General features: G+C 37.9%; 1 protein-coding gene across 1 annotated transcript in view; it reads right to left on the bottom strand.

Moving 5' to 3' along the window:
* Positions 1 to 13,850, bottom strand: part of LOC114467935 (xylosyltransferase 1-like) — a 24,207-nt gene extending 10,357 nt beyond the window's left edge. The window contains exons 1-4 of the mRNA XM_028454474.1: positions 13,573 to 13,850; positions 6,319 to 6,673; positions 3,955 to 4,121; positions 1,727 to 1,929 (exon numbers count right to left, since the gene is read on the bottom strand). Of these exons, the coding sequence (XP_028310275.1) occupies positions 1,727 to 1,929; positions 3,955 to 4,121; positions 6,319 to 6,673; positions 13,573 to 13,818 (971 nt within the window). The 5' untranslated portion in view covers positions 13,819 to 13,850. The remainder of the gene's footprint in view (positions 1 to 1,726; positions 1,930 to 3,954; positions 4,122 to 6,318; positions 6,674 to 13,572) is intronic.
* Positions 13,851 to 26,048: the final 12,198 nt, after the last annotated feature.

Genomic DNA, 26,048 nt, shown 5'->3' with positions numbered 1-26,048 from the left:
CTGTTGGAGGTGAACGCCAACATGTTAGAAGTGGTGAAGTCAAAGGAGCAGGCCTACTGCAGTCTGGAGGAGCAGGTGAAAGAAAAGGTGACCATGCTGGAGAACGCCCTGGTAGAAGCACAGAACCAACTGAAAGCCAAAGATGTGGAATTAGAAGAAGAGCGGTCCAGCCACGCTAAAAAGAAACCTCTATGGAAAAGAATCCACCAGTGGTTTACCAGGAAAACCAGACATTAGAACAATATAACCCCCCTCCCCCCCCCCCCCCCCCATGATGATTTAAAACATTCCTCCTTTTCTCCATCTGATGCAAGAAAAAACTTTTATAAAGAAAATAAAAAAAAGATGAAAGCACAAATGAATAAAAAAATGTTCATAAAAATCATTTTGTGTTGAACTGAGTTATTAAGTTGGGTCAGACCATGAAAATCAAACTTTTTTCCTCAAGAATCCTGAATTTAAATTCAGAAATCTGACTTTTTTCTCAGAATTCCAACTTTAAAGTAAGAAGTCTGACTTTAAAGTGAAAATCCTGATATTTTTCTGAATTTAAATTCAGAATTCAGAATTTTTTCCTCAGAATTCCAACATAAGGGAATTGGTATTGCACTGCACACTTTTTTAGTAATCTCTCAATGAACAATTTATGTCAAATTTGTGTTTAAATTCTGTTAGCTCCATGAATTTTCATTCCACTTTCATTCCATCATTGTGCTCTATTGTTGTTTTTTCACAGTATTCTGAGCAAAATCTTGTAGTTGGACAAAGGGGGCAGGGGTGCAAATCATGGTGGGGGATACAGGGGTCGTGTCCCCCCAAAAAACTCCCATTTATAAAAAATTACAGTATATTAACCTTATTTTATTTAAAATACAAGTCATGCTGCTTATAAACACATTGTTTGATCATTTTAGCAACTGAAATGTTATATTAAATATTATATCCACCAATTAAAATCAACAGTTTTTACATTATTATTTTATTTCTGATGTTTTTATACTGGCCCTGTAGTTCATAGTGCTGTGGACTTGTAGCTACACATTCACGTCAAAACATTTTTCATTTAAAAAGTTTTGTATATTTTTAAGTTTTGTGGTATATTCAATTGTATTTTATAATTTATGTAAATGTTTGTGTATTCTGTAGCTTTAGTTTCACACACATTCTGATGATAAAACTTATAGCCTGTATTTTCATGTCTTTCCCTATCGTGACCCCATTTTGATATCAAGAATTTCTGCCGACCCCAAAGATATTTTTTTCTAGAACTAGTTTTCGATCATGTTTGAGCTCAGATATTTATGTGAGATATTTTTTTGGCTCATGTACCCCCTTTCTCTTATTTCTGAATCCTAGTACCCCCTTTGTTCAACTACAACATTTTGCATAGAAAACTTTTTAAAGACAACAATAAAACATAATGATGAAATGAACGAGTGATAACACACATTTTAAAGAATCTAACTTAGTAAATAAGTGGAAATAAACAGTATTTAATGCAGTGGTTAACAACCTTTTTTGGATCGTGACCCTATTTTGATAGTTTTCAATCATGTTTGAGTTCAGATATGTATTTATTTTTACTACATTTTAGTTAAACTGTATTCACAAAGTGAAATTTGTAGAAATACAGTTGTTATAGATTGTGTGTTGTTGTTCTGCCAAACTGCCAGGTACTAATTTAAAGATCTTGTTTAATTTCCAGTGTTTGATGACCATGACCCACCTGATGGGGAAGTCTGCGGCGCTAAGGTTGATGAAGACGTCCCATGTCCACCCGTCCGTCCTCAGGAGGTCGGCCATGCAGCGCAGGTACATGGTGAGTAAACTGGCCCCGCCCCAGATGGTGGACATCCTCCACGGAGAGACGCGCACGTTGGAGTAGAGACGGGAGAGGATCAGAAGCTCTCTGTGCAGGAAGTGACTCCTCTGAGACACACACGGGCAGGAATGGCTTAGTCTGGGCTTTTACTTTGAAAGGACTTCACTGTCCTTTGCTTATTTTGGGGATTTCTAATAAAGGATGTAGATTTTTTTAGACATTAAAGTTAATTAAATGTTCATTTTAATGTTTGTTTTATTTGACGTCATATTATTCTTATTGTGATTATTTGTAAGTATAGAATACAGTTGTTTAAGATTGTGTGTCATGTTTATACAGTATATTATTAACAAGTAATTCATTTTGTATGTTTCTTTGAGGCATTTTGTGTATTTTTGTCAATTCGTACATTATTCTGTTATTTTTGTGTATTTTTAGTCATATTGTACAACTTTTGGGTAATTGTGTGTGTTTCTTTTGTGTTATTATTGTGTATGTTTGTTGTTCTTTTGTGTATTTTTGTTGTAGAATTAGTACATTTCTCTGTCATTTCTTAAAAGAACCACACACCATGGGCCGCATGTGGTCCGCGAGCCTTCTGTTGCCCAAGTCTGAGCTAGAGGTGATAAAATGTGCAATATATATATATATATATATATATATATATATATATATATATTTCTTATCAGTATTTACTAAACATTTCAGGTGACCCCACATGGGGTCATGACCCCAAGGTTGAAAAACACCATTATAGACTTTATGAAAACACTTACAAAAAACATTAAAAATATATTAACTCACTCAGTGCCATTGACGAGATAACTCGTCATTTGTGTTTTTTCACGGCGATTACTAGAAAACACCCTGGCGGAGGTCTCTCATCAATATCTAAGCTGTGGGGTGTTGTAGTGACCAACTGTGCCCTGAAGATGGCAGCAGTGCACCTTTAGATGAGAGATTAGCAACTAGTGCTACCCAGCAAAGGAGTAAGAAGCAGGAACGAGTGAAATTATGGCGCTACAAAGTGATATTGTGACGTATCCAGCAGCTCACAGCTCCACATACTAACACAGAACATGTGGACCTGAGTGGATTATTGATAATGTTGCGATGGTGAGAGAAAACCATCAACTAACCGGGCCAAACGGGTCATCGATGTGTGTCGGGGGTGTGTGTGCAAAATACCCCCAGCCTGTGAGCCAAATAGTAAAATAATAGGTGACACGTAGCAGCGCACCTTTGGATGAGAGATCATCCATGCTCAGCAGAGCTCAGAGGGAGAGGACAAAAGGCGTTTACAAGACAGAAAATGGCGCTACGTACGAGAGTTGACGTTCACAGCAGCGCACACTCGACCAGAGCATGTGTGGAACTCATGGATAGTGTGGCAATGGTGAGATAAAACAATTAAAAAAAGGGGGAACGCAGTGACACTGCACGTCAGGGAGGAAGAGGAAGTTACGTGTGTGCAGACTGACGGGAGAGAAAGTTGGAGGAACGCCAAAATACAGTAAGAAATACATTCAACTCTGACCCAGATAGATAAATAATAATAATTTTATCATCAAAAGCCTGGTTTGTGTTTTTTTTGTTTTATATAAGGAAACGATGTTCAGATGTTAGAGTTGTCACTAAAGCAAAAAAAATAGCTTTAAAGTCACTGACAGGGTTTTTTTTTTATAAAAAGGCTTTTTTCTCAGCTTTTTGCTCTGAAACTGAAGATTTGTGTAAAACTTGCTCTATTCAACGGCTGATTACAAAAGAACGAAAAAAGTCAGAAACAAAAGTTCTTTTTTGATGAAAGTAAAGGCTTCAATCTTTCAGAATCTGGTGTCAGATTTCAGATAGTCATAGTAGAAAATATTCTGTGGGTCTTTAAAATCAGTCAAAATGCTCAAAAACGGCTGGAACTGAGGGGGTAGAAAATTTGAAAATGGCTGGAACTGAATGAGTTAAAGAGGAGGAGGAGCTTATTTTAAACAAACATTGCAGTTTTGTCTTTTTCTCTCTTCTTTGATCTAGAATGATGTCTCGGAATCTTTAGTACAAACATGTATTTATGTATTTATTTATGTTTTGCTTGTGTTTCCTGGTCCTTCTCGCTACCGACCAGCAGGCGGCGCCCTCACCTGGTCCACGTGGATGTAGTAAAAATGCGACGTGTGGAAAACGGCTTTGAACAGACGCAGGAACTGTCGCGATGCTCGGCCGTGGACCACCAGGACGAAGGCGATTCGTACGGACCGAGACGTTCCCGCCGCGTCCTCGTCCCACGCTACGTTAGCGTTAACTTTACCTGAAACACACAAAGGGCGGAGTCACACACAGAAAGAAGGAAAGGAAGGGGGAGGGGCCTGGATGGAATATGAAATGACCGCTGCACAAAAAAAGCTCTGAAAGATGTGGAGACGGTTTTTATTTTTGGACTTTCTTTTTCTCCATGTGGACGATCAAAGGAGGAGTTGGACTGGGTTTTGGTTGCCGCGCCAACACAAATCATACGTCCATGTTTCCAAAAATAACTGAAGAAGAAGAAGAAAAGGGGGGAGGAATGAACGTATCTGAAGCTCAGAAACACTTTATGACATCAGCTCCTCTAACGTGTCCAGGCCTGTGGCTTTAATGAGCCAGCGTAGAAACGTCCTGCGGGCAGTGAATGCAGCGTCTGACTGTAATGATACCGTAGGGTCACATCACAGCACGCTGTAATCATGTCATCTGACCTCAAAAACGCATTACACAGCAAAGACAACAACAGCAGCATCGGGGAAACAAATGTAAAAAAAACACAAAAAATAATGAAAAAAAATCAGGTAAAAAAAAAAGGAATTGTAAAAAATGTCTGCATCGTCTGACTGTGATATCACTGTATGATGAGAGCGAGCAGTAATTAGATTACATCATCAGACCTCAAACACATCACACATAAAAAACAACAAATACAGATAAAAAACAAGATCAAAAGTTAAAAAAAACATATTTAAAGATTAAAAAAAATGTGCAAAAATCTTTCAAAAACTCATTAAATTTAAATATTTAACAATAATATTTAAAAACATACACACATGATTTAAACATTTAAAAACAATTAAAAAAAAACACACTTGAACTTTAAGAAACATGTAAAAAATAATAAAAAAGATGAAAATTGTGGAAAATCATTTTTTATAAACCATCTGAAAAACACTGGTTTAAAAAAACCCAATAAAATGACAGGTTTACATAAAAAAAAACCCTAAAAACGACAGATTAAAATATGTTCTAAATACACGTTCAAGTGTGTGTGTGTGTGCTATAAAAACATGTGAGTGTGTGATCAAAGAGCCCAACGCAGCGACGTCCTGTGGGCAGTGAACGCAGCGTCTGACTGTAATGATACTGTAAGATGAAGTAGGCCGTAATCACACACACACACACATCCTCTCCCAGTACGCCCAGTTCAACCACCATCAGTACATCCTTCTCTCTCTCTCTCTCTCTCTCCAACACACACATGGGCAACAGGTGGGCCGGGGGCCACATAAGGCCGTCTGACTGATGTGGTGGGGCCCAAAAAGCGAACACACAAAAACTAATGTTTTGGTGTTTCTCTCGAGTTGTTTTTTCATTTTATTTAATTTTTTTGTCACTTTGTATATTTTTTATTCTTTTTGTTGTTGTTTTTGTATTATTTTGTTGTTTAATCTTTTTAGAATCATGTCATCCTTTCGTCTATTTTTGTCATTTTGAGTAATTTTAGTTTTTTTTTGTTGCTTTCTATGTTTGTTGATTTGTTCTATTGGAATGTCTTGTTTTCTTTGATGTTTTTTATTTGTGTATTTTTAGGTTTTATTTGTGTTTTTGGACTAATTTTGTAAGTTTTTTTGTATCTTTTTAGTGGTTTTTTTCCAACTTTTTTGAGGAATGTTGTAATTTTGATTTCCATCTCCATGTTTTGACATTTTCTGTAATTTTGTTGTTTTTGTATGTTTATTCTGTCTTTATGGAGTTGTTTTATATATTTGTACATCTCATCCGTTTGTTGTTTTTTGTCGTTGTTTTATTCTTGTTGATCTCGAGTTGTTTTTGTATTTTTTGGTTTAAACTTGTGGGTTTTCGGAGATGTTTTGTGTGTATTTGTGGTTGTTTTATGTGATTTTTGTTTGTCGTTTTGCATCTTTTAGTGTTTTTTTTTTTTGTTTTTGTATTAATTTTGTTGATTCATCTTTTCTTGTGATTTTGTAGTTCTTTTGTCTATTTCTGTCATTTAGGTACTTTTGCTATTTTTTGTTTTGATATGATTGTTCTGTCTTTATGGAGTAATTTTGGTTGTTTTGTCGTAATTTTACACCTTTTTGGGCTCATTTTGTGTATTGTGAGTTTCTTTTTTCTTGATTTTATTGTTTGTGTCTTTTTGTTGCCATTCTGTGAGTTTTTTGTGGTTGTTGTAGTTATTTTATTGTTGTGTTGTGTTTTTGGTAAACTAGTGTCTCCGCGTGGCATGGCGCCCTCACCTGGCAGCGGGCAGAATCTTGGCACCTTGCTGGGCATCAGCGTCCCCTGCTGGTGTTTGCAGTAAATGTCCACGATCTGCTGCCGACACTCGCGGCTCTTAGCGCGGGACAGGGCGGAGATGGCCTCCTTCCCGCTGACCTCGCACTGCTGCCTCACCGGAGGGGACGCTGTCCCGTTGGATGGCCGCTGGGGGCGGGGCTTATGTTCGCGAGTTTGGTTAAGGGCGTGTCCCGTGGCTGGCTTGCGTTTGGCGTTCGGGGGCGGGGCTCGCTGACGCTGCGACCTGAAGCCGAGGTAACTGTTCCCGTCCAACGTCTGACTGTTGTTTCTGTCTTTGGAACGATGGTAAACATTCTGACAGGAGAGAGAACAAAATAATTACACGTTAAAAAAACACATTAAAACAACATGAAAAAGAAAGAAGAAGAAAAACTACAAATTAGGGCTGCAACTAACGACTATTTTAATAGTCGACTAGTCATCGATTATTGAAACAACCGACTAATCAGATCATAAATTGTACAATTATTTGTTCGATGTTGCTACAAACTTTTAAATTTGGCTTGGGACAAATTACGACAAATAAAAACATGAAATAAATAAATAAAAGAATTTCCAAACTTAAGGTGTAAACAGGTTCCTTACAAACACAAATTAAATTGAATAAATCAACACTAGAATGTGCTTCAGTAATAACATTTACACATTAAAAATAAGCTACAATAACTGCTGACTCATAGAGCTCATGAGCTGATCATTTATGGAACATGTTTGTACACGTGGTTCACTGCATTAGTCTTATTGTATATACTTTATTTCCTCATTTATAATGAAATTATATTTTGAAAAAATACATAAAAAGCAAAAATAACCACAATAGTTTTTACTGTTTAATATAAACCACTGCTGCTGAATCTAGTTTATTTTATATCTGATAATGAGTCACATAAAGTTGTGGTTGATAAATATCTCACTGATTTACTATAATTAAACTCGATCACACTTGATGATTTAATCATTAATATACTGAGAGTATTACTAATGGGATATAACACAATATTTACATTACTGTAAATCTGTGAACACGTGAAATATAATTAAAAATATAGTGTTTCTCAAGTTAGGATGGAAGAATAGCGACGATAGTTTTATGCTAAAATTTATTTCACACGACGTGTGACATGTTGGTTTTTATCTTTCCATAAAAGTGTTAAATCTGACCATAAATAAATCTGTGGCTCTTTGTGGTTTAATGACAGTAAGACGTGGACTTTTTACTCGTCTCTTCCTTTCATTAGGTGGTTAGCATTAGCTCTTAGCCATTAGCTCTTAGCCCAGTCTGTTAGCTTAGCTTAGTTAGCTTTAGTCCTCTTTCCAGTTGATAAGTGTTGCTGCAGGTTCATCTCTGTCACCGTGTTTGTGGAACTTTGGGGGGATCTGATGGAGGGGGGGTCTGTGACATTCTGCCCAGGTTTCCGTTCCATGACTTTACAAACACATCTCTCTGAACACGATTACATTCATTTTTATGATTAGAATTTATTTGTTATGCAGTTCGAGTGTGAAATTTTAATATTGTGACAACTCTGAGATCGATTTCAAGAGTAAAATAGAACTGCTAGCAGTGATGAAAGGGGGCCGAGCCTCCCCGCGTGACTCGGCCCCCAGGTTTTGTGGAGCCCATGGAAGTACGTCACGAAGGATGACGGGCTTGAGGCGATGAAGAGAGTCTGGAGTTTTGTATGTGTAAAGTTTGGTGCTGATAGAGCTTAAACACTAGGAGGAGTTCGAAAAAGTAGGTTTTTGATGGGTAGTGACTTACAAAGAGAAATATGCCATAGGAGTGGGCGTGGCCAATGTCCGAAGATTCAACTCTATTTAGGGAATACGTGGATATAAAGTTTATGAAGATGTGATTTCAAATGAGAAAGTTAGAGGCCAAAATGCGCCAAATTCTGTGAAAATCTGATCAACTTTCATGTTGCTTGATGTTTCTTTGTTTATAGCGCCCCCTATTGGCCAATTAAAAACAGGCATCAGTATGTGTTTTTTAGCTAGCTAGAAATCTTTACTTGTTAATAATTTGCGCATTTTTTTACTGAACAAAATTATTTTCTCAACTTTAGATCAGGTCCAACTGATTGGACAAAAACCCCAGGAGGAGTTTGAAAAAGTAGGTTTTACAGTTTTGCACCAACAAAACTCAAGGCAGAAATGGGCGTGGCCTATCTCAGGTGATTCAGTGCTATTCAGGGAATCTGTGGATATGAAGTTTTTGAATTTGCGACATACGGTGTGGGACTTATAGGCCAAAAGTTTAAATAGGATGTTTACAGAATTATTGCACAAAAAAAATTATGAAATTGTTTGCATAGAATGTCCGTAAATACCAGTGCATAAATCACCGTGCTTCATCAGATATTTATGCTTCTTTCCAAGTAACATAGCAAACCTTGATTGTATTTAAACATATACATCATAAGAAAATATTTCAATACTGTCTTTAGCAGCAGCGTTTCCTGGTTCTGCCTCCAGCGTGACGTGGGACATTAAGGGGTCTATAAACCTACATGACCTCATTGAGAATTTTAATCCTACACATGTTTCCTTCTCAAACACACACACACACACACACACACACACATACCATCCTGTGTGAGGGCAGTAATATCAGCTCACACCACCTGCTCCTTAGAAAACCTCTTATTATCTCCTCTGTAATATCATCTGTGTGTGTGTGTGTGTGCGTGTGCGTGTGCGTGTGCGTGTGTGTGTGTGTGGTGAGGGTCTGTTGGTATTTTTGGAGGTTTGCTGTTAAAAAAAAAAAGCTCAACACAAGAGCAAAGATCTGCTTTTAGTCTGTACAAAACCAACGAACACACACACACACACACACACACACACAGGAACAACATGAAGCAACGTAAACACACAACACAAAGGTGACAAATTGTAGAGAAACATTATGAGAAACTATTCAAACCAATGCAAAAAAGTAGCTGAAGAAACACCAGATAACATGATCACTAATCCATCCACTACACTCCAAACAGAACAGTGTTCAGAATGAGTCACAGTGACTTTAACTCCACAATCAGGGAGACAGACTTTGATTTAATGGTTTTATTTAAAGTGAAGCCATGATGATGATGATGATGATGAAGTGAGGGGTGTACAGTATCTGGTACGTCTGCCTTGTGGTTGTTGGTGTTTTCATGGAGAGTTGAAGGTATTTCTCCTTTCTGTGATGTTTATGAGGAGAAAAAGGCTGAGGTGTGTTTCCCACGCTCTGTTATTGTGACTCTGTGTTCTCCTGCTGCTCCGACACAAAGGAGAACACCTCACACACACACACACACACACACACACACACACACACACACACACACACACACACACACACACACACACACACACACACACACACACACACACACGGTTCCAAACGATTTAGTCGGAGCATCTTTTTCCCGATATTAAAGTCATCCTCCACTGTTTCTACTAATATGTCCTAAAAGCTCCTAAATGTCCTTATTAGTAGATCTATGTCTAATAAAACACATTATTATGAACCATATTCATTTAATTTCCTTTTATAAATAGGACTACTTTACAGTTTTAGATCCTGTGTTCCTCCATCTTTAAATCACATGATTGATGATGTCACACGGCCCCACTGCCTGTAAACATCCCATTGTTTTCTATTGGAGTGAAACATTCAACCTGATTTTTACATCATTTAGTAGATTTTTCAGTCAAAATAACAATTTGTGCTGCTTCTGGTTGCTGTAAAAAATCAGGAAAAGTTAAAGATGTCGACGTAAACCTCTTTTGTTTACAGAAAGATGATAAAAACAGTTGTGACAGTTCTAACTCTGAGGTTTGGTAGTAGACAATGAAGCAGGGAAGAAGAGCTCGACTAAAGGACCTTTACTGACCCTAAACCAGGGGTCCCCAATCCTGGTCCTCAAAGGCCCCTATCCAGCATGTTTTAGATCAGGGGTCACCAACCTTTCTGAAACTGTGAGCTACTTCATAGGTACTGCATGTTCCCAAGGGCTACCAATTAGAAAAGCACTTCTTAAATACTATATTTTCACAGTTTCACTTTCACTAGAGAGTAAAATAACAAGGGAGGCTAGCAGTAACTTAAAAGGTAGGAAATGTTGACACTTTATTTCTCCGAATGTATGCAATTGTTTCATTTTCATAAAAATTTATAGAAAATCCACCTACAACTATACACCAGATCCACAACACTTAAAAACATTTGTTACAATGTTTCAGTGAAAATCAACTTTTAAAGATCACTTTATCTGCAGTTTTTAACTTTACTAAGTAGTAACTACATCTCATATCATTTATATTTGTGAGTTTGAATCCTGGAAAGTAGATCAAATTTTAGATGGAGCTCATTGGTGACTAGCTCCTGAGGGACCCTCACATGGTCCATGCGGGCTACCTGGTGCCCACGGGCACCATGTTGGTGACCCCTGTGTTAGATGTTTCCCTCGTCCAACACACCTGATTAAAATGATGAACTCATCATCAAGCTCTGCAGAAGCCTGATAACGACATTTCAATCAGGTGTGTTGGAAGAGGGAAACATCTAAAACATGCTGGATAGTGGCTCTTGAGGACCAGGATTGAGGACCCCTGCCCTAAACAGTGCGCTGACACGCTCTGGTGGCTGAAGTTAGAAAGTAAATCACAGACTGTTGAAGGACCCAATAGGACTTCTATCCTCAGGGTTTGTGTGTTTTCAACAGTTCATCTATGACTGTGAACTTCAGCAGGTGGAAACCTCACCATCTACTGGTTCAAACTGAACCAGGAAGGGACAGAGTGACTCTCTCTATGAAGAAGACCAAGATCTTTTGATGTCTGTCCTGAGATGCTCTACATCTTCTACCAGAGTATGTGTGTGGTATGTATGGCACACTGTATGCTACTGGAGTTTCCTCTTCTGGGGATTAATAAACTATCTATCACCTGATTTACCTGCTTAACTTTATCCACCACAGCGTGTCAGCACACTGTTTTTATTCTCTTTCTGTAAACAAACATTGACATCTTTAACTTTTCCTGTTTTTGTAGAGCAACCTATGAATATGGTTCATAATAATGTGTTTTATTAGACATAGATCTACTAATAAGGACATTTAGAAGCTTTTAGGACAAACTTTAGAAGTGTGTGTGTGTGTGTGTGTGTGCGTGCGTGCGTGCGTGCGTGCGTGCGTGCGTGCGTGCGTGCGTGCGTGCGTGCGTGCGTGCGTGCGTGCGTGCGTGCGTGTGTGTGTGTGTATTCTGACACAGAGCCCCTTCACAGGAGGCCATAAAGAACTCCTTCATGGTCGCCCTGCGTTACACACGTGTGTGTTTGTGTGTGTATGAATGTGTGTGTGTACCTGTGGAAACACGCAGACCGAGCCACACTCCCACCTTCACACTAACAAACTCTAACTTGTGTTAGTGAACACACACAGTGTGTAGTAGTGACACACAGTGTGTAGTCGTGACGACTGATATGGATTTTTCCATCAGACGATAACTGTGACGTTTCCACATCTCGTTAGTTTAGGTCGAGATCATTAAATACTGATGATCAGCCTGATCAGTGCAAAAAAAATCATTTCAGTTCACACACACTTAAAAACAAACTGAGCTCAACATTCAGTGCAAAATACACACACACACACACACACACACACACATCTCACAGTTTGTATTAAATTAATGTTGTTTTGTCACATATAGCGTTAAATGATGATCCTTCACACAAAGTGTTCAAATAACTCAATAATTCAAATGTAACTAAATAATATTATAAATAAATTACATTTATATTCCATGAGATAACTGAGGCGTTAAAAAAAATGTAACAATCTGTGCAACAAAGGTGAGAAATTATATTCAAAACTTCATTGAAAAAACATGAAATTGTGTTTATCTCAGTTATGCTCATTATATCATTAATGATGTCAGTATTATTGATCAGTGATTAGTAGTTAAGGTGGTAATGTGGTTGTCGAGGATATTTAAGGTGTAATAACAATAGGTTCATCCAATGGTTCGCAACCTTTTTCAGCGTTTGATCCCATTTTTATATCATTATTCATTTCTAACGACCCCACAAACATGTTTTCTCTATAATTCGTTTTTAATTTAACTGTTACAAATACAGAGTAAATGTGTTGATGGTGTTTAAATTTGAAAAAGAATAGTGATAATAAAAATATATATAACATTTTAATCAGTAATTTTTTCATCAATTACTAGACATTTCAGGCTTTTTGTTTGTTTATTTATTTCATTCAAAATAATAAAACAAATGTATTTCTCTTCCAGATTAAAAAAAGAAAGAAAAGATTAATGAAAAAGAGCAGAAAGAAATAAAATGTATAATAATAATAATTATTATTATTATATATATATATATATATAATTTGAATCAGTAATTTTTTCATCAATTACTATATCAGAAGTGGACAACTTTTATCACAGCGGGGCCACAGTAATGTGTTTGTTTGATCAGAGGGTCACATGATCAACATTCATGTCAGCATCAGAATAATGAGCGATTTTTGTAACGTTTGTTGTTGTCTTGCTCGTTGTTAAGCATTTGTGTATTTCTGTAGTTCTTTTGTGTATTTTCCTGTAAAATACATTTTTTTTAGTCATATTGTGTATTTGTGCTGTCATTTTGCATTTTTTGGAGTAATTTTTGTTGTTGTTTTGCTTGTTTGTTAGTACTGTGGGTTTGCTGAGTCATTTTTTGTGTATTTTTGTTTTGTTATTTTCTGTAATTTTGTAAATTTTTCTGAGTAATTTTGTGTAATACTGTTGTCGTTTTGTTCATTTTTGTAGTAGTTTTGTGCGTTTTTTGGAGTATTATTTGAGTGTTTTTTTCTTGTATTTTACTGTATTTTCCTGTAATGTTGTAATTGTTTGTCTTTATTATTGTCTTTTTGCTTTTGTTTGACGTATTTTTCTGTCATTTTGTACATTTACTTTGGGGGCCACATAAAATTAGACCGAGGGCCGAATATGGCCCCAGAGCCACCAGTTGACTATGGTTGTACTAGACATTTCAGGCGACCCAAGGTTGAAAACCACCTGTGTTAATCATTAATTACAAGCTTTCATTCACACACATTGAAACTGATTCAGTGTTAGATATTGATGTTAAATCATCAGATTTCTGAAAAGACTAACACACACACACACACACACACACACACACACACACACACCTGCAGCCTCTCCACGAGCTCCGGTTCGGGGTCCAGATTAGGGTCCGCGCTCCTCCGCCTCCCGGTCCTCTCCTCCCTCTTCTCGCGGCTGCCCACACCTCCGTCCCCGGCGGCCGAAGCCTCCAGGCCGCTGAAGCTCCACAGCACCGCGGTCTGCAGCAGCAGCGCCAGCAGAGCAGCGGCGACTAGAGCCGAACAGCAGCCGGAGCGACGAGCCAGTCTACGGGGGAGAGGAGAGCCGAGCATCGGTGCTGCTGCTCCGGAGCTCAGAGACTGTGTGTGTGTGTGTGTGTGTGTGTGTGTGTGTGTGTGTGTGTGTGTGTGTGTGTGTGTGTGTGTGTGTGTGTGTGTATGTGAGTGAGTGTGTGTGTGTGTGTGTGTGTGTGTGTGTGTGTGGCCACACATCATCCACCCACCACTGGAAGCTCCACCATCATCCTTACTTTATAAATAAACAACATCACTAAATAAAATATGTAAAGACACAATATAACACCAGGATGACACAGAGAAACAAACTGTGCAAAATAACAACAATAAAAAGGTAATTAATTTTTTTTAAAGCGATAAATAATAAACAGCCTGGCGATAAGCCACACCCATTTTCTTAAAAAACTAAGGTCCTGTACTATGATGCTGGATTTCCTCTCTCTCTCTCTCTCTCTCTCTCTCTCGCTAACTTCCAGGATGTATTCGGTGTGTGCTGTACTACAAAGCTGGCTAACGTCTTCAATCGCCATGGTAACTTAAAGGTATAGTGGACGATTTTCTGGAAGCTTAGAAAAGAAACGCTCTCTGCACATGCAACACTCTACCTGCTTCCAAGAGGCAACGTCTACGTGCACGAGCCCAGTTTTCCTCGTGCACAGCTCTGTTTACAAGTTGGAGTTGGCATCGCTGATGCAAGTTTACCTTCCAAAAGAAGATTTGCGTTTTCCCCACTATGTCAGACTCGCCACCGGTAAGTGGACCCGGTGCGCACGAGTACGACAGAATGATTGACAACTAGGAGGACCAATAGTCTAGATGATCCACCCGGAATTAGAAGCTAAAATATCATCGACCACTATAACTTTAATGCTGCGTTCACACCGGATGCGTCACAAAATGTCCGTACATCCAGATTACATACAAAGTCAATGGATAGATGCGTCACAGCTGCAAAATCTTTCCTGTGCGGCGGTGCGACGTCAAGTGTGTTGGCCGTGCAAGCGCGCTACCGATTTTAAAATATTGAACTCATGTCTCATGTGACTGTTTCGCATGACGAAAGCCAATCAGGGTCTTTGTTGTCAGGCCGTCAACACGTACACTGGTCTGTTCATCCATTCAACCATGGAGTAGAAGCTGTGTGACCACCTGGAGCTGTAGGACACGCCCTTTATAACCAGGACTAGGAAGAATTAGGTGTGGAGGAGAATCAGTGAGGATGTGGTAGTAGCAGGTAAAAGTTCTCTCTGTAGCACTGAGCTAGCATAGCATTAGCCGCTAATCACACCGGCTTTTTTCACTTGTGGTTTATGTTTATGAGGAGAAAAAGGAGCACAGCTCCTCGTTTCAGCAGACGGTGAAACCGGATGTGTCGCTGGTGGGCGGGGCCTCGCACGTATGATGCGCATTGGGGAAATTTTTTTATCGTGTGGACCCTGCAGTACATTTCATACGGCAGATGTGTCCGTTACCGCAGAAGATGCATTCGGTGTGAATGCAGCATAAGGCTCAAACAATCTCGGGCGTACCGCTTCATTGTAGTTTTCATTAAAATCCAAATTTCCCACAATCCTTAGCTCTTCTCTGTAGTCCTTGTTTTAAAGGTGTGTACTTTCGTGTGCTGTAATAAAGTGAAACTGTCTGTATGGATTAATATTGATCATCATTAACAGTGTCATCACTTCCTGTCTATGTTCTTTGCTTCCTGCTTTTTCTGTTGTTTTTGGTCTGAATTATGGATTTTAATTCTTCATATTTTTTAAAGAATTATTCCTCAATCGTGACATAAGTGTGATTGGTCTGACGCTGCTAACTCCGCCCCCTGTCACAGGAGCGCATGTAGCCAGGCTGAAATCACCTGAGGTTTATTCCATAAAGCGGGTTATGATGAAACTCTGAGTATCTCATTCCTAAACGTGAGGTATGTTCTTCTCTGAGTATGTTACCATGGCAACATTGTCCGTGAACTAAACCTGGTCACTGGCAGGTTTTGTCAAAGAAACCCTGGGTTTCTACCTGGCTCCGCCCACCTGAACACTTTAATAAACCTTAACACTTTTCTCTGAAACACATTAGTAACATCACACACGTGTTCACACCATTATTGTTGTGTTGCTTTACGTTTTTGTTTGTTTTGTGCAAACGGTAGTTTTCTTTCTAACATTGTAGATGTAGATCATTAAGTGAAAGTCACTGAGAGGTTGATCTACATTAAAACATCTACTGACGTCTGTAGTAAAGTTCACTGAATACAAACCTGTAGATAATATAAAGGAGGAGATGATCATTTAAATTAATACACTTTTAAGCCTCGATTGTTTTTTTTATATTGTTATACAGTTAAATCTGTAGATCACGTCTCTTTGAAGATATAATGTCACAGTGAATTGTGACGCTGCTCTTGAAAGTGACGGGTCGTGGGTTCACGTCCCGCTTCATTGTTTTTTATGACATTTTTTAGGACGTAGAGATGACTCTGGCGACAATTTTACATTAAAAATCAATATAAATGGGGTGGTGTGTAGCTCAGTGGGTTGAGCGCCCGCCCCATGTACGGAGGCTGTAGTTCCTCACCTGCAGCCGGTCCCAGGTTCGATTCCCGGCTTGGGACCCTTTGCTGCGTGTCATTCCCTGCTCTCTCTAATCCCTTTCCTGTCAAGCAACTGTCGTATAAAGGCCACTAGAGCCCAAAAAATCCTTTAAAAAAAAAAATCAATATAAATTAAATTAAATCGGGCTTTTGCCTTTAATTGGCCATGTAATGTTAGTACATTATTGGAATTTGTCTTCTGCATGTAACCCATCCCTGAGGAGCAGTCGGCAGCCATTTTGCGGCGCCTGGGGAGCAGTTCGGGGTTAAGGGACTTGCTCAACATCCCACAGTGACGGCCCCGGTGAGGCTTGAACCGGCAACCCTCCGATTACAAGCCCAGCGTCCTTAACCACTAGGCCACCACTCCATTTACTGTCTTTATATCCAGTGTAACAGGAGGACTCTATGCAGACATCTTACGCTGCTGACACGTCTCCTCAGACACATTTTATTCATATTATTCACCGCTCGTCACGTCACTGAAGAGATAAAGTGATGAAGCAACCAAAAAGTGTGACTAATTACAGGTGATTTAAAGGGACATATCATGGTTTTAAATCCTTCCTTTTTACATATAAATCATACAGTTGTGGTCTATATAAAGCAGAACTGTAATTCTTGGGTCTGAATTCCTCATTATTATAGCTCCACCCCTTTTCTACCCCTTTTCTGATGTGCTTCTAAGAGCAACTCGTTTTGGTGCCGTCTCTTTAAATGCAAATGAGACACTTCATACCCCGCCCCCTCTCGGTTCAACTCCATCCTGTTCGGCCATTTTTGTAGTTTGATAAAAGAGATATGATTATGTAGCGGCGCAGAAAATTTTTATTCAGAGATTATTTACACAATGTCAACAACGTTAGACTTGTCCATCCAGCCTTACATGTTCCAGCCAGAGTCGGACCCAGTGGAGCGAGATGAAAATGAAGATGATGAACCTGCAGAACCCTAACAAGTGAGCTAACAGAAGCACCGAGCTAACGCTAGCGCCAAGCTAACGTCACGAAATGCATTTTAATACAGTCTTTTCAGAGACAAAAACGTCAAAATGAAATGACTAATGAAAACTTTAGACTTAAATTAAATCACGTAGGCCATATCATCAAGGATCTAAAACGAGCACACAGCACTAACATATGAAGACGGTGCAACTGCTAATGCTAACAAAACAATGACAGGGACGTCTTATCACTTTTTAGCGTTATTTACAGCTTACCGAAGTGCTCTGTTCATCGTCTCCAAAGATAGAAGGAATTGAACCCTCAATCAGACAAAGTCTTTCTGTAAAGTCTTCTTTATACTGGTGGAGGTTGATGAAGCAGTCATCATTGAAGTGCTTCACACACACAAAAATGACCTTATCCACAGATGTGGTACATTTCTATAAAAAATAAAACTCAACCAGACACTTTGAAAAGCTTCTGATGCTGGGAGACGGTGTAATGAAGCGTGTGGGTTACTACATCCAACAACCCAACATTTTGACTTATCCTCTCGAAACTTCTGCATCCTGGAGCTTGGACTACAAAATAAAAGCCAGAAATAAAAATGGCGGATTGCTCGAAGTGTTGGACCTGGAGTTGATGAACTAATTTAGCAGTTCTGCTGCAAATACTGTGACGTAATAGTTCAAAAAACGTAATAGAGAATAGAAAAATCAAAACAGATTGAAAAATATGAGCAAAACAGAAAATAAAGATATCTACGGAGCACCTGAAGAGACTAATATGAACTTTTCTGTACTTCTAAACACTCTAAATATACAACAAAATGCATTTAAGGGCTAAAAAAGTGGATTTAACATGATATGTCCCCTTTAAGCCACTATAGTCACTGAAGACTGAACACACCTTTAGAACAGGATCATATTCATCAAACAACGGCTTATTTCACCCATTAGGGTGAACAAATCACTATTTTCCGTTTGGTTGTCATGGCAGTTTGAGTATTCTTTGATCCATTGATGATGGCTTTATATCGCGCGCGTGCACGTCAGTAACCCAAGGTTTACATACTCAGGGTTGATTGATCCGCTTCATACCAGCTGTAATGAATCAGATACACAGAGTTTCCCATCGTGGGGTATGTTGACCCAGAGTTAATGGATAGACTCAGAGTTTGTTAAACCTCCTTTATGGAATACCCCTCTGGCTTAGTGCGCGTGTTTATATCCCGCTACGTAGTACAGGCGACTCTATAGAGCAATTAATATAGACTAAAGGTTAATGGTTCATGATTTATCACCATGTTTAAAACCTGCATTAACATCACGATTAAACATTTTGAAATACAGAACAAATACAGAAAGAAATAAAACCTGATAAGCAGCGTTTTTATGATTTACAATAATAATAATGGAGAAAATCTTGTTCTGTTTGTGTAATATTTGGATGTTTAATGAGGGTGAGATTGACATGTTGACAAAAAAGAGCAACACAGAAAGTTATGGTGAATGAAATAAAATACACAAATATCTATGTATTTAAATGAATTAAATGGTGACTTGAAACGTTTTCAATACTCACAAAAACCACTCAAACCACTTTTTGAACATAATCTGATTAAAGCAGTGTTTCTCAAAGTGTAGGGTGCGCCCCCTGGTGGGAAATTAAAATATGACAAACAGGAGGACATTTTAAATTTCATGCCAATTTTCTCAAAGTCCTTTTTTCATTGACAATAAAGATAATTAATATTAAACACACACAGAAAGTAATATTTAGAAATTCAAAGACCATTAAATGATTAGACTGCATTAGATTTGGGGCAGGAAATAAAGCATAAAAAAATTATATTTACGTCAGCATGTATTTCATATGGAGCAGAACAATAAACATGCTGACTTAAAAAAACAATTAATCACTTATACATTGTTTTTTACGCAGGTGATTAGTTTAATTTAGTTTTTGTCTTTTGATTTATTTATGAAAAACATGATGTTATTTGTTTATTTCATACGTGCACTGAATTTAACTTTTTTTGGTTTTCTTGAGCTTTTTTGTCAGATTGTAAACAATGTTTCTTTATTTCCTGTATTTTTGACTGCTGCACTTTTACATTTTGTTTTTGGTCAGGTGATTAATCTAATTTAGTTTTTGTGATTTATTATGAAATATGATGTAATTTGTTTCCTGTTATTACAATAAAGTTGGACCACTGAGTTAACGTTTCTAGAGTTGGTTGGATTTGTTTTTGAAACAGAGCGAGTGTGTAGATGACAGGCTCCGCCCCCTGCTCCTCACCTGTCACAGGTGAATCTAATCACATTGATTATTTAAACTCTGGCTGATCTGATCGTTCTTCGTTTGAGCTCCAACGATCTCTGCACGTCTGATCTTCTCAGCGCTATGACTCAGTAGGTGGATCTTTGTCATTAGATCAGGGATTTAAACAAAAACACATAACATCTTAGACAAATTAATATGTATAATGTTAAATAACGTTAAATTATCTAAACATAAATAAATATAACAAAAAAATTATTTTTTTGGTGCAAAAAATATTGGCACAATAACTTTAATTTTACAACATAAATAAACAAAACCTGACTTCATATTTATATTTTCAGATGTTTTCACACATCTGTTTTAATAACTGACTCGACAACATGACTAAACTATATGCTGAGATATGGTTTTAACACCACAGCCTGCCCAAGTGTTTTTGCTGTGTCATACTTTAATGGCTGTTTTTTCCGATGCGTCACGCTTTAAAGCCTATTTTGCGGTGTCATGTTTTGATGGCTTTTTTTTCGCGGTGTCATGCTTTGATGCCTTTTGTCTTGCTCGGTTATGCTTTGATGTTTTTTGCTGTTACGCTTTGATTCCTTTTTTCGCTGTGTCACGTGTTGATGCCTTTTTTTTGCTGTGATGTTTTGATGCATTTTTTTTTCACTCCGTCACACTTTGAAACCTGTTTATTTTGCGGTATTATGCTTTGATGCCTTTTCACTGTCAAACTTTGCCTTTTTTGCTGTTACACTTTGATTGTTGCTGTGTTGTAGTTCGAGTGCTGCATTGTCGCTGTGTCACATTTTGAACAGCACATCATATCCATATATATTTGGCTCCTTTGTTGAATTGCCTAGTCATGATTTCATATTGCTGATGAATTTGACAACCAGCACAACTTTCCCAAACTGCCTAGCTGAGCCATTTTGCAGACTCATGGTTTGAACCTGGAGTATTTTTGAGGAGTCATGGTTTGTTTCTTTGTAAACTAAACATTGTCACGTCCTGACTTCCTATTGATTAAACTAAATAATATTCAGAAGATAAAAACCATTTACAGAATTAAAGCTAAAAGTAAGCGTGGACATAAAACAGCTGAACTCTACGATCACTTAACTCATTCAGTGCCAGCCGTTTTAGAGCATTTTGATTGATTTTTAAAGACCCACAAAATAATTTGTACTATGTCACTTCCTCCCGACACACAGAGATGGCCCGTTTAGCCTGGTTAGTTGATGGTTTTCTCTCACCATCTCAACATAATCAATAATCCACTCAGGTCCACATGTTCTATGTTAGTATGTGGAGCTGTGAGCTGCTGAATACTTTACAATATCACTTCATAGCACCATAATCTCCCTCGTCCCTGCTTCTTCCTCCTTAGCTAATGCTAGCATCAGTGGCTAATCTCTCACCCAAAGGTGCACTGCTGCCACCTTCAGGGCACAGTTGGTCACTACATCACACTACAGCTTAGATATTGAATAGGGACCTCCTCCAGGGTGTTTTCTAGTAATCTCCGTGATAACACGACGAGTTTTCTCGTCAGCGGCACTAAACTGAATGTATTTTAAATAGAAAAAGTAGCTTTAATTCTATATTTGCTGATGCAGAAGGTAAGTCTGAAATAGGGATCAAAGTTAAAACTCACACCAATAACCAACACTGTTCACCAGTTAATATAGAAAAGTTTATTTCATACATAAAAAGCTGAATAACTAACTCTGAATGTTATGCGACACACGTTCTGAAAGTATCCAGAATAAACCGACTCTCCAAAATAATAAAGTAAAACACCGATACTCAGAAATAGTGCCTAAGTCCAATATCTGTGTTTTAATCATCAGCTGTGTAAACTCACAGAACTCAAACCTGAGACTGGAAAAGCCTGATTTAAGTTTTAGTTTCTTCAAAAATGTGGAGGATGTTCAGAGAAATGAAAGTAAAAGCATGAGAACCATATTTGGTTTTTCCTCCTATCGTTGAGGCTCTTATTAGAAGCAGAATCAGACCAAGTGTTCAGTGCTGCAGCGACTCCCACCAAGGTACGTCTCACCACACACACACACACACACACACACACAGTGCTTTAGGGTGTGTTTAACTGGGTGTTATCAGTCTCTGCTCAATGAGAACCAACAAGTTCAAACCAGAAGAAAAAGTTTAACATTTGTGGACACTGTTACAGACCGGAATAGTTTCACCTGTGTGTTCAGTACGTGTGTTTCCTGTCGGGCACTTCCTGTAAAAAACACTCCCGGAATGTCAGTAGTATGCAGCGTGTAACTAATAAGTTGATTAAACGACACTAAAGGAAAACAAGTGTGCGTGCATCCTAACCCTCGGGTTACCACAGACACGTTGGACAGAAATAACATCTGTATTTCAAGGAAAAGTTAAAGAAGCGACAGAGAAACTTTACTGTTTATCTACTCGTTCACTTTTTCAGGCATAAACATTGTCATTCATTTATCGTCCCTCCTGATCCTGTTCATTCTTCTTAAAATACAAAGACTTTTCAACAGCCAGTAGTTAAAATAAACTGTGCTCAAAGTCTTTTCCTTGACTGATCCAATCTGTTCACGTTGGATACTTTTTTTTTTTTGTGCTTTTTACGCAGAAACAACAGATTTCTTATAATCCACTTTATACCAAAGCTCTGCTGAGTGTCTTTTTTTCTCTAGTTAATGATTCCACTGATAAAGTATCAGTTATTTTAGGGACACGTTTGACTTTTTGAGCAAAAATTGGAACAATTGAAATGCTTGAAGACGTTTCACTTATCCAAAAGTTTTCCTTACTTTTAAACCGACTAGTTAAGAGTGTGAGATTGAGACTAGCTAGACTTGGCTAACCCGTCGTAAGGCCTGACAACGTCTGTAGTGTTTGAGTGAATGAGTGAAGCTTTCCCTGGAAAAAGAAAGGAAAACATAAACCTTGTGTGAAATCTGTCCAAGATGAGTCATCAGTATGTTTTCAACAACTTTCCATCGGGCGACCATGAAGTCCAAGGCCAGTGTTGTGTTATCTGTCCTAGACCATTAACAACACAATGTAAGACTGAAACATCCAGAATGACTCACTAATAAATGTGGAGATGTGAGAAATACGTGTGTATCGATCCTACAATAAGTAGCAGATCTCAGGACTTCAGGGATCTTGACCTAAAACTAAATGATTGTAATAGAATTTGCAGATTAAAAAAAGTACAAGAATTGGTGATAACAAATGACTGCAGTCATGTACTGATGAACAAAGGAAGATTTTTTAATTTTTATTTTGTATCTATTTATTTATTTTTTATATTATTATTATTATTATCATCTTGTTATTTGCACATTCTAGTCTAACTACTGTTTATATTTATACTTATTATCATCTTTTCTAGTTGATTGTTTATTGTTGAATGTTTTCACTATTGGAGAGAGCACAGATGACCGAGTCAAATTCCTCGTGTGTACAACATACACTTGGCGAATAAAGCTGATTCTCTGATTACAAACCTCTGCTGATATCTTATTGTTTGATTGACTTTGTAAATTTGGAGGAAGTGTTAATTAATGACGCCATGTTGGCCTGGATTTAGTATCCGGACTTTGACAGTTTCAGTATCAGTCATCTCTAGTTTAACCTTCACGTGTTGATTTTCTTTAATGTGACCAGTGATATCACCATGACTTCCTGTTTTTGGGCGGAGGATGACTTTGATCTACCAGATGGGGTTATTCGGTTAGAGGGAGTGACAACGCCTCAAAATGGTAAAACCTATGTGATGTACCACGGCACCACCAGCCAGGCCGCCCAGTTCATCGTAGGCTCTGGTTTTCGTCCGTCTTCTGGTGGGATGCTCGGCCCTGGTGTTTACCTCAGCAGGGACCTGGAGAAAGCCAGCCGCTATCCAATCAATCACCCAGAGTACGATCGAGTGGTCGTTAAGGTCCTAGTTCACGTAGGAAGGGTGATTTGCATCAACTATCAGGGGCACCCGCTTCAGAAGACCTGGCAATACAACGGTTACGACACGGCTTGGGTGCCGCCCAACTGTGGGATGGTGAAGAGCGGCCTGGAGGAGAATTGTGTCTTTAATCCGTCACGGATCCAAATCCTAAAGCTCATCAGGCCACAGCCAACGAGCACCTATAACGTGAGATACGGTCCAACGGGCTGGTATTAAAGTTATATTATATTCTCCAATGAAGGCTTTTCTACCTGAAACTAAAGTGTCTTTGTAACCTAGAAATAAAAGTTTCATACCTCTGACTCTGTCATTTCTAAAATGTGTCCTATAACCACAACCTCTCACTGAATTACACAAATTATCTAAAAAATAAAGTGAGAAAAGAAACTTAAATAGAGTAAAATCAAAGAAATCAGGTACAGGCTAATGTAAACCTGCATAGGAAGCAACACATCAATCAATGTATTTTATACTTAAAAATTAAAATTTGTATTTTTTTTTAAGAAAAAATAAATGTCCACTTTTTTTTTTTTTTTTTTTTTATTCTTAATACATGAAACACATTTTATCCATGCTTTAAACATGACTAGTATAGGCTACAGTTAACCGGTTTTTACTTTATTCTGAAAAATAGTCAGAAAATAAAATAAGAGATGGGAACTTTCCCACCACAAAGCTGGAATAAACCAAAACATGAGGAGGGGTCTGTTTAAAAATACTCATTCAAGACGTAAATAAGGCTTTTTGGTTCAGAATATCTTTAGCAAATTGAACTAAAATACACACCACATAAAAGTTTGACTTCTATATCTGCCCAAATTCATCATTTTGATGTGAGCGTTTCTCTTCAGCTGATACTCAGAGGGCGGAGTAATACACTTTATACTGTCTGATGTTAGATATACTGTATAGTACAGGTGATACATGTTATTTAAAGATACGGTAGGCGATTTCCTCCAGATACATTTTTTTTAAGTTTTTGGTTAAAATTATCTTTATGTTCTGACAGAAATTAAGATCTTATGTTCTCTGAAAAAGTAACAAAGTAAATCATCATCTGTAGCAGCTGTAAACCTTTAAGAACTTCAACCAATAGAAAAAAAAGAACCATTTTTTTAACCAATCACGTCTCCCTGCTCGTTCTCAATCCCTCGCATTCACGAGCTCACACTGAAAGCTCGTCACCGTTGACAGTTAAATCAGAGTTTTTTTTAACATATATAATGATCAAGTTTATTGTTTACTTACTGCTGAATGAGACAACGTTTCTACACAATACAAGTGATGAGCTGAGCTCCTCTTCTGCAGCAGCTGTGAGCATGCATGTGAGTGAGACGAAGCACATTCAAAATCATGCTAGCTTTACCGTACCTTTAAATATGATTGACATTAAATGTAGTTTTAATCACTGTCTCACAGGGTCAGACCAGTTATCCACCAGGTGTTTTAATTTAAGTTTTTTTTTTTTGTCTTATTTCATTATTTTTAATGTAGTTCTGTCTGTTTAATTTCGTCCTTTTAGTAATATTTTTACTCATTTGAGTAATTACATACAAACATTTTTTTTTTTGTACTATATTTGACTTTTAATCTTTTTATTGCTGATTAATTTATTAAGATCCCCATTAGGAACTGGAATATCAATTTCAGTCTTTTTTTTAAATCCTATATTTTATACTTTTAGTGTTTATACATTTGATGTATTTCAGTTTGTTTTTGTACCTAGTGGTTGTTTGTTAATCGATTCTAGCAGGTCCGTCACCATGGGGGGTCATGGGGGGCCCCGGACCGCAGAGCACAAGCATTGTGCTCAATCACTTGTGACAGGTTTTTCTTTTTTTTTGTGTGTGTGTGTGTGCACGAGTGTGGGTGACAGAGGTCTGGATTCAATATTTGTCTTTAACACAAAGATTTAAATATTGTTTCCTAAAATTACCAGCAAAGATTATTCATAAAGGATGTGGTTGAAACCACCTTCATCAATGTTATTTCATCAGTTTTTTTAATCAACAAAAAATGACAACATAACTGAAAAGAAGAAAATGTGTAAAATAAAAACTTTCAGATTCGTAGGTAAACACTGAGCTGGTGACTTAACTAAATACAACACCATTGTCCTCTGTGACATTTAGTAAACTTATAATATTCAGTAATAATTTGAGACAAACTGCAGACATTCAACAGTTTTATTGTGAAAAACTCTCACACTGTACAATCAATAATTTAGAAAACGTGGAGCTTAAACAAAGCAGCTTTAGCCACAAACGCACGACCATAGTGTTGTGTTTTTCCTTCTAGTTCTTGTACACAGTTACACAACCACACAGTCCTCAGTCCTATCATTACACAATCCTAAAAAACAACACAACTGTGTGCGTGTGTGTGTGTGTGTGAAACGACAAAACCTGTTGCTGCTGTCGGGGACGAAAAATCTAACTTTTAGCTCCAAAAGTGACTTTTTATGGAATGAATGAAATACAAGGAC

This window comes from Gouania willdenowi, chromosome 8 (assembly GCF_900634775.1).
Source record: "Gouania willdenowi chromosome 8, fGouWil2.1, whole genome shotgun sequence".
NCBI classification, from domain to species: domain Eukaryota; kingdom Metazoa; phylum Chordata; class Actinopteri; order Blenniiformes; family Gobiesocidae; genus Gouania; species Gouania willdenowi.
Note: the sequence above shows the minus strand (reverse complement) of the source record. Positions and strands in the feature narration are given on the sequence as shown.